This window comes from Peromyscus maniculatus, chromosome 12 (assembly GCF_049852395.1).
Source record: "Peromyscus maniculatus bairdii isolate BWxNUB_F1_BW_parent chromosome 12, HU_Pman_BW_mat_3.1, whole genome shotgun sequence".
In the NCBI taxonomy this organism is placed as follows: Eukaryota; Metazoa; Chordata; class Mammalia; order Rodentia; family Cricetidae; genus Peromyscus; species Peromyscus maniculatus.
In genome coordinates, this window is record NC_134863.1 from 75,117,558 (window position 1) to 75,126,961 (window position 9,404).

The 9,404-nt window shown below is 47.6% G+C and overlaps 1 protein-coding gene across 1 annotated transcript in view; it reads right to left on the reverse strand.

Annotated features, from left to right (window-relative positions):
* The window catches only part of Adamts5 (ADAM metallopeptidase with thrombospondin type 1 motif 5), a 43,812-nt gene extending 38,752 nt beyond the window's left edge, over positions 1–5,060 (reverse strand). The window contains exon 1 of the mRNA XM_006987941.4: positions 2,406–5,060. Coding sequence (XP_006988003.1) covers positions 2,406–3,512 — 1,107 coding nt within the window. The 5' untranslated portion in view covers positions 3,513–5,060. The remainder of the gene's footprint in view (positions 1–2,405) is intronic.
* Positions 5,061–9,404: the final 4,344 nt, after the last annotated feature.

The following is a 9,404-nucleotide window of genomic DNA, read 5'->3' on the forward strand; positions in this document are numbered from 1 at the left end:
ATGATCTCCTCATAAATAGAATGCAATTAAGATCTATTAAATTAAAAACAACTTAAAGAATGAATTTATATCTATCATGCATTTGTCTAGTTAAAATACAGTGATGTGTTTTCCAGAGTGGAAAACAGTGATTTTTCAATTACCCAAGTAGAAAACCAACACAGAAAAAGCAAGAGACACCATTTGGAATCACCGGCTGGTTTCCTTTTAGCTGGGAAATTACTGGGAAAAGTATGTGTCGGGAGGCAAAGAGTGAGGGGTCTTCAAGCTAATTTTAGAATTATGAACTACACTTTAGTACTAAAACTTAAAGAAAATTATTACGATGATTGGCAGTCCATGCCTTTTGGTGTGGTCTGCCTACAAAGGTATTTTTTCCTCTTTCTTTAGGGAACCTCCTTCCACAAACTCTCCCAAGCCTCCTTCTTGGCAGGCACTCATGATATAGCAACACAAGGAAACACAGACGTGGAAAGTTGCTTATTTAAAAAAAAGGGACTAGGAAACCAAGTGAGAAAGGGATAGTTTTACAGCCGAACTTCACAGGGCAGCCTATGAAATAAATGTTCTACCATTTCAAAGACTAACACTAGGCAGAGGAATTAAAGGATGGCTTCCGGAATATCTCTTAATGACATGAAAGTTTTTCCATTGTTCACAAAGATGTGATGCCTACTTCTCCCTAAACGCTGCCTTTAGTGTCTTTGTTTGTATGTGGGCAACAATTATGTCTACCCCATGAACCGCAAGTTTTTCTCTCTTCTGGATTTATTAATGCTTCTTCCTTCATGCCATGGGTGTCTTAGTAAAAATAGAAAAATTCAGTAGCAATACTGTAGTACCCCGAAGCCTCTGTAACATGCCATTGAACTTTCTATCCTTGCTTTTTTGATATAATTTGTAGTTTTACACAGTAAAAACAAGTTTGTAGTTGCTCATCAATGCTAGATGTATCTCATACACCTAGAATAAGTTTTAAACACCAATCCCTTCCAGGCATATGAGAGGCACAAGTTAGGCAGAACTCTATTTTGGCAATGGACCAGGCTTAAATCAGAGACTCACAAGCCATCAAATTGCTAGGAATAAGGACAGCTGACTGTTCATTCTGAATGGGGGGGGGGTGTATATCACACACTCCAAGGTCCAAGTGACACTGGGGTTGGGGGATAGGACTGTGACAGCCAGGCATGTGAGGGTTACTTAAAGTCCTGACTTCTGGGTATGTGATGGCCATGGCAATCATGCATATACTGAAGCTGTGGTCATCTGTAGAAAGCTCACAGGCACACACACACACACACACACACACACACACACACACACACGCACAGTAGAAGGGGTCTAGTTGGGAAGAAGGGAGTCAACAGGGATGGGAGGAGATAAGATAAGGGTAATGGTGGGGGGATACTGTCAACCAAGACAGTTTTGTGGATTTGAACACTGTGGCTCACAACTACCAGCAAGCTCCTACTTTTTGTCTGAAATGTCACACTAACTTGGTGGTCTGGTAACTGTGTAAATAGATCTGTTCCTCCCAGAATGTCTGGGTTTCTAATGACCCATCTCTTTCCTTCTCTGTAACCATCTTCCCTAAAGTGGGGAAGTCCTTGGAAAACATTCTTTCCCCACATCCTGAAGCTCTGCCCAGACCTTCAGAAACATTCATCCAAAACCCAAACCTTCCAACTGGACTTGACCCTTGTTTGGCAGCTGGGTTGGAGGGTGGTGTTTGTGATGCGCTAGTAGAAAGCCTTGTTCAAGGACCTGAGGGGTTGTCCTCCCAGCTGATTGGACTTCTGCATCCTCCTGGCCCTCCCACATTCCTTCCTTCTCAGCAACTCAGATTCCAAGGTGGACACGTCAGAAGCCCATTTGGAAGCCCCATTAGAAAAGGAGTCCTCTGGAAAGGGCTAGTGTTGCAGAAGGGTTCGCATAAGGACATTTACAAGGGAGGTCATCAATCAGATAAAAGCGACTGCCAACTTTCGAGCCCTTCCCATTAAGTTGGACAAAGTAGTATTTTTGTCTTCACTGGGAAGTAAAAAACACGATTTCAAAGGCAATTTTACTTTTCCCACTTTCCATTTAACTGTTCACCTTCCTCAAGCATGAGCATGTCTACTTAATCGTGCTCATACACCATACTCTTCTCTCTGACTGGACTGGCATCTAGCATTGTTGAATGTTGATCTCTTAAGCGGGTCTCCTCACCTAAAGCAGGAATTACTGCAGAGGCTAATTGGAACACCTGAGTGGAGCTGGAGGCTGAGTTTCCTGCAAGATGCAGTTAAGCAAAGCTAGAGTGAGTGGCAGGTGGTTTGTGGTAGAAGCAGAGCCACCAGCAAGACTTTCCCTTCCACCTGCCTCCTATCCCAGACGGGGCACCCACCCGCTGCACTTACCTCTCGGGTGAACAGGATGGCTGCATCATAGTGCTCCTCGTGGTCATCGCCTAGCTGGTTGTGTTGGTGCTGCCACTTGCAAAAGTTCTTGAGGGTCGTGGCGGCATTCTTGCTCACCTCCAGACTCTTCTCCTTGTCAGCCAGCACCACCACCTTCACCACGGCCAGGCGGATGTGGTTCTCGATGCTAGCGTGACTGTAGAGACGGTTGGCGATGGAGGCTAGGGTCAGCAAGTAATGCTGCAGGCCCCGGCCATACATCTTTGCCATGGAGGAGTCAGCCACCAAAAGGAGCTCCACCTGGCGGGCCCTAGAGATGGAGCGGCGCCTCCGCCTCCACCAGGTCTGAGGTCCGGCGTCCCCAGCTGGTGAGAAGGCTGACTGGTCTAGGAGCTGAGGGGTCAGAGCTGCTGCGCGTCGCCTGGAACTACTGTGCACTGAGGGGCGCTCTTGAGGCCTAGGCGGGGACGCGGGAGTCTCACAGCTGGCGCGTGGCGGCAGGGCTTCGAAGCTGAAGCCCTCGCGGGTGTAGATGTGCAGGACGCGCGAAGACCCATCCCCGTACACTCGTCCGGCCTCTGCCTCTGCCCAGGACCCACGCAGGAGCGGCTTCAGAGTGTAGCGTGCGTGCTTGACCGCGAAGAAGCCGTCGAGACCCCCACAGAGGTCAAAGACAGCTAGGGATCTAGGGCTGCCATCCACCGTGCCCCGGTAGAAGCAGTGACCCCGGTGGCTAGATGATGCACTCAGCCCGCCTCCTGCAGTAAGGATGCCGCCAGCGGTGCCCACTGAGTCATCCCTCTCCAGATCCAGCAGAAACCTCCGGCTGCCCAAGTAGACAAGGTAGCCCACCTTGCCACCGCCTGAGTAGAGCTGGTCTATATTCTGCACCAGCCCGCTGCTCCTGCGCTGCTTGGCCAGGAGGTTCAGATGCTCCATCTCCTGCGTCTCCTCCCCCTGCCGCTGGCCCGGCTGGGCGGCTGCTGCAGCAGCCGGAGGCTGCCTTGTTTTATCCTGGGCAGGTGCCCTGGTGGGGCTGTCAGCGGTCAGGGACAGGCAGGACTCGCACAGCAGCAGCAGCAGCAGGGACGCCCACTCGAGCCGCATAGTGCGCTGCCCGCCGGGAGGGGCTGCGCGATTGAGTCTAGCTGGATGTTTGCTATTTGCTATGGAAGTTTCAGGGGCGGGGGTGGGGGGACTCACCCTCCCACCCACCTACCCACACACTCTCTACACACTTGCTTGCAAGGTTGAGTCAAGTGTCTAGGGGAGGAGGGTAGGGGCAACCCGCAGCAGACCACCAGCCTGCCCTGGCCGCGGTGCCAGCGTGCGAACTTTTTCTTTGTTGGTTTGGAAAATGTTTGGAATTGTGCTCCAAGAGACCGAGAGAGAAAAAAATAAAAAGGGGGAGGGGAGGAGGAGCAAAAGGCAAAAGCCAGGCGGTGGAGAGCTACCAAATATGAAAAAGGAGAGAAGCCCAATGCAGACAAGATCGTTGCACAAACCATCAAAACAAATGAGAAGAGATAGTAAGGAGGGTGACCGCGCTCCCCGCCCGCAACTGGTGCGCGTTGACTCCCGTCCCCTCGAAGCCTAGGGCTCGCCGACTGCGGAGCCTCCAAGCTCCAACCCACTTCCTTTCTTATTCCGTGGGCTTCCTCGGCTCTGCTGGAACCCGAAGGCAAGAGGAAAAGAGATGGAAAAGAAAAAAAAAAAAGGAAAAAAAAAAGCCCTAAAATGTTTAAAATCAAAAGGCAAGAGGCGGCCTGCGGCGAGCCAGCGAGGCGGCGCGTCCGGGACCCTTCCGCTACCGCGTCCTCCCGCCCGTGATCATCCCCAGTCGGCTGCGGCGGGCGCAGAGAGCGGCTCCAGCACTGTGAAGATGCGAGGAGGTGGGACAATGAATTTATAGCGGCGTGCCATCCTGCAATGGCAATTTCAACAATTCGTCACTGCACGCTGCCTCTTAAAGGGAGAGCTTCCCCCACCACTCCCACCCTTCCCGGTCCGCGCCTAATCCGATGGGGGAGGGCGCAGGGAGAGGGAGGAGGGTGATCGAGGAAAGGGAGACCGGGAGGGAGGAAGGGATCAGGACCTGGCAAGGTGGAAGGAGGGACAAAGGAGGAAGCTAGGTAGAGAAAGAGACAAAAAGTATTTGGGCAGGAAAACAGGAAATTTCCTTGGCCTCATTTAAAGCCGAAGCAACTCCGGGTCCGTGTGATATTTCACAACCAATCGGGGTTGGCTAACCTCGGCTTACCTCATCTCCTGAAGGGGTGTTTTGCTGTTTTCAAAGTCTTTCCCTGCCTCCTTCCCCTTGCTGTGGGGGTATGAAGTTCTTGCCTCCTTTTGCGAGCTGGTGCGCTCTGGCCTTGCAGACCTGGCAACTCCAGCCACTGGCTAGGGCTTCCAGCCGCCGGTGCATTCCCAAGTCCTGCTCTCTTTTCCCTGGCTCCCTCCAGCCGGTCTCGGTAGCTCATTTCCAACCTTCTCATCTAGTTTGTGCAAGCTCCAACACTTGCTGACTTCGGGCTATGGGTGACTAACTTCTCCCCGGCCACCAGCTGAGCAGCCAGCCGGGTAGCCGCGGGTGCTTCCTGGCGCGTCTCTGGGCAAGCAGCGCTGCGCTGTGGTGACCCTGACAGGGCCGACTGCGGCCTGGGAAGTCCTTGGCTTTGTGTATAAATGGCGGTGCTCCCAGCTTGCTCCAGCGCCTAGTTGGTCAGTGCCCACAACCTGCCAGTTATTCCAGCCACTGGAACTTTGGGGGCTGTGGTATGTCAGGGTGGGAAAGAGTTAACTGTTGAAGGCAATTTCTGCATTCCCCTCTCAGACTTTGAAATTTTGTGCTCACACTTTCCCCACTTACTTCTTAAAAGGTAATTAAATGGCAAACACTCCTTCGTTTACTTACTATGCCTCTCCTAAGTCCGCCACTCCGCTCCAGCTCCCCCCTCCCCCGCCCGTTTTCAAAAGCTCCTATTGGGGTGAAAGACTGTTTTAGGGGAGGAAAGTTGGTGATCATTAGTAGGCAGGTGGCGTGGTCCCTGCTACTCAGTTTCTCCATTCTTTGTTTCCTCTAATTATCAATTCCAAGAAGGCAAAAAGAAAGCCCAGTGACTTTCTCACATCAAGCTGATAGGTAGCAGGTCCACTGTTAGTCCCTGCATACGCCCCATAGAATTTACACATTTCCATCCTTTTTAATTTCACAGTTTCAGAGGATAGATGGGATACTTACACACTTCCCCTAAAGTATCCATTCTCAGGGAAGGTACCTTGAGGCCCAAGACCAGGGAAGGCAAAACAATAGTTAAAGAGGGCATGGATTTGAGAGAGAACAAGGTGCGGTGGGGGGTGGGGGTTGGGGGTTGGGGGGTGTGCATTGGGAGGAGTTGGAGAGAGAAAAGGGAAGGGGGAAATGATGTAATTTTACACTCTAATTTTTAAATTCATTAAAAAATAAAACAAAAGAACTATCAAGCTGTGATGTCCATCACCCTTGTATGTGCTATGACCCTGTCTGTGGAGTCCTCTGGTACACATGGAAACCCAGTCCTGATATCTGGTTCTCTCACTGCTGTGACTAGGTGACTAACGAGAAGCACCTACAGACAGGAGAGATTTATTTTGGCTCCTAGTATGAGGGGACACAGTCCATTCTGACGGGAAGGCATGGTGGTAACAAGAGCACCAGAAGGCAGCTGGTCAGACCGTGCCATCAGTCAGGAGGCAGAATTAGACAAATACTGGAGCTCACCTCAGTTTCCCCTTTGTCTGCAGTCCAGAGTCCTACCTCATGGAACAGTGCTGCCTACATTCAGGGTAGACATTCTTTGGCATCCAGTGAATCTAGCAAGACTTTTATAAGCATGCACAGAGGATTTGAAGGGTTCACAACACGCCCCCACGGTTGGGCATGTTTGTATATCCCTGGCAGATCTGGATACTTCCGCCTAGCCAGTTCCAGGTCAAGATAGCCATTTCCAGGTCAAGGCATCTGGTGTGACCAGGATTCGTGACTTTGCATGGTTATGTAAGCGCGCAGCATAGCCATGTGATCTACGCACATGCGTGTAGTTACATCGACCTGTGCATGCCCAACCTTTATAAGCTGGTGCCATATTCCCGGCTCCTTCTTCTTCTCTACACATGTGTCTCCCACAGGCCTCGGCACTCTCTGTCCCTTTCACCTTAATACAACACTTATTAGAGGATTCTGTCGTGTTTCGTGATATTTCCTCGCAGGGTAAGACTGCCGCAAAATAACTAACAGGATTGTCTTCAGGTGATGTTAGACCCTGTCAGTATTAACCATCACTGAAATCAGAGGATTTTGGAGATGCCAGGAACACCTAGCAGCCTTGATGTATCCTGAAATATATCAGGATCTAGAAGGAGGCTGCTGCTGAAAGCATTTCCATTTCCCAAATGCTATGTTTTTGTTTTTTTTGTTTTGTTTTTTTTTAATAGTCATCACTATCATGCAATGTGCAGGCATTAAAGGCAAAGAATGGAGGTCCAGAAACCTTTTCCATTTTCTACTAACCTTCAGCTTTATGATGACCACAGTCTCTCCAGGGGAGATGGCCTGTGCCTGTGGAAGCAGTAGAGGTCAAAATGAGAATGCCTCCAGAAAGTTACATGTTTGGTCTCCAGTGGCTGGAACTGTTTGGGAAGGATCAGGAAGTGTAGCCTTGTTAGAGAAGGTGTGTCACTTGGGGTTAAGTTCTGAAGTTTCCAAGGGTTTTCTCTCTGCTTCCAACTTTGGAATCAAGATGTGAGCTCTCAGCTGTTCCTTCCATCATAGACTGTATACCTCTGAAATTGTAAGCCAAATTAAATTGTTTTTTTAATTAAATTAATTTTTTTATTTTGTCCTGATCATGGTGTTTTGTCACAACAATTAAAAAATAACTAAGACACAAACTTTATTTCTTTTATACCACTTTCAGAAAAAAAAAGTCCAGTATTTGGCATCAAGCACAGTCTCTAAAAGGACTTTTATTTGAAACATTTAACTGGTTCGTTATCTGTGTTTCAAAGGATCATTTAAAAGACAGTCACTTCAGGTGATGCTAGGCTAAAAGAATTTCCTAATGATTTTGTCCTCACAGAAGTCTTTAGTCATCTCACAAAAACACCACTCTTCTAAGAGGATGCCTGAATCTGAATGAATGACATTAGAATGCAGACAAATTAACCAAAACTTTGGGAGTATGTTAAGAGTAGATCTCTTTCAAGAAGTGAGCATCAAATAGTAAATATTTATTGGAAGTACTTGTCACAGTGAAAGGGGGTAGATAGAGCTTGAGATACAATGGGTAAATTCTTATTGAAGGAATTTTTTATTGGGCATATTTTTATTTTCCTTGGAAGGTACTTATACACTGTAGAAAGTTAATTTGCTACTATTTGAAACAAAGATACTGCACAGGGAACCAGCATTAGCTGAGATGTCACATAGCAGAAATTAACCATTGTTAATTAACAGAAGAAATTTTCACTAGGTGAAAGTAGCAGTCTTTAGTTGTACAATAGGAAGACAAAAATATACTGTCCACTGTTTAGATAAAGCCATTTATTACTTTACTGATCAGACAGCTATTTTTGTGCATAAGTGATGGGAATTTTTTGTTATATTATTGAATGGATGATCCCAAGTCACTGATATATAAACTGTACATATTCCCAAAGAAAGATTTTTCTACTGTAGCATACTACAAGTTCAAATATACATGGGAATTATGTAAGGCATCTACTAAGCACCAGTTAGTCACAAGCTGAGGCCTACAAGCTAAAATGACTTGCCTGTGGATAAAAAGCCTACTGGTGACTGAGTCTCCCAAAACTGAAATCTCCTAACTCTTAATTATGTTCAATCCACAACACCTCTTAAAAACCTACACAGCTTAAGAAAAGACACCTTAAGGTGTAAGGGGTTTTGTGAGACTCTCGGGGGACTTGTGAAGGTGAACAAGGCACCATTGATGTTTGCAAGGAATTCACAGGCTCAACGATGGAGCCAAGGAGATCAATAGGTACTTGGACTCCAACCTGGAAAATACAAATACGGAGGGGACGAAAGAGCAATGCCTACAGGTGTTCCACACTCTGTTTCCAGCGCGGCTGCACGCCACAGGATTTCGGAGCCCGGGTCAGTAGTATTTTCTCAAATTTCCATTTGCTAAAGTGTCAAATCCTCACCTCTCCCCCAAACTATGGTTTTAATGGTAAGAGAGAGGAAATACCCGACGACAGTAAAATATTCCCCTCTAGCCAAACACCTGTTTTTTACCTCCCACATGGAAGACTCACAGCCTCTCAACTCTGGTTTGCTTTCCCACATCAAGACTTCTACCCCAGGCCTTGCTGCATTTGGAACCCTCTCCCTTGGTGCAAGGAGCACGGATGCATTGAGCACAGATGCATTGAACATGGATGCTGGGAATGAAAATGTCTTACTGCATGGGCCATTTTTAAAAGATGATGGGTGAGCTTCTTCCTCCTGTTTCTCCTAGAAGTCGCTGTTCAAAACCAAAGTTAAGGCAGTAAGGTTCTGAGGATATATGCTGTTCTAGCTTTGACACAAACCCGGAGTCTGTAGAGGGTTTTTAGAGACTCTGCTGCCGAATAATGTCCCTTTCTTCACATCCCACCCTTGTCTTCTCTTATCTTCCACAGTGCAGACATGAATTTGATGACTAGTGTTCGTCTTAGCATTTCACAAGCAGCAAACATCCTTAATGCATGTTCCTATGCGTGGATGTTCAGATGCACTCAGTGCCACCCACAGTTCCTCCAGACTGCACTGATGACTGATATAAAGTCCTGCTCAGAGCTCAGACAAATAAAAGAGCTTCCACAACCCACCCTTTCTCCCTTGCAAAGACAGTATTCTTGAGACTTGATCTGGAAAGATTTTTTTTCTAAGCAAAGAATTTACTTCATGCCTAATGGAACCCAAATTCATTTTCTCTGCTATCAGAATAAGATACA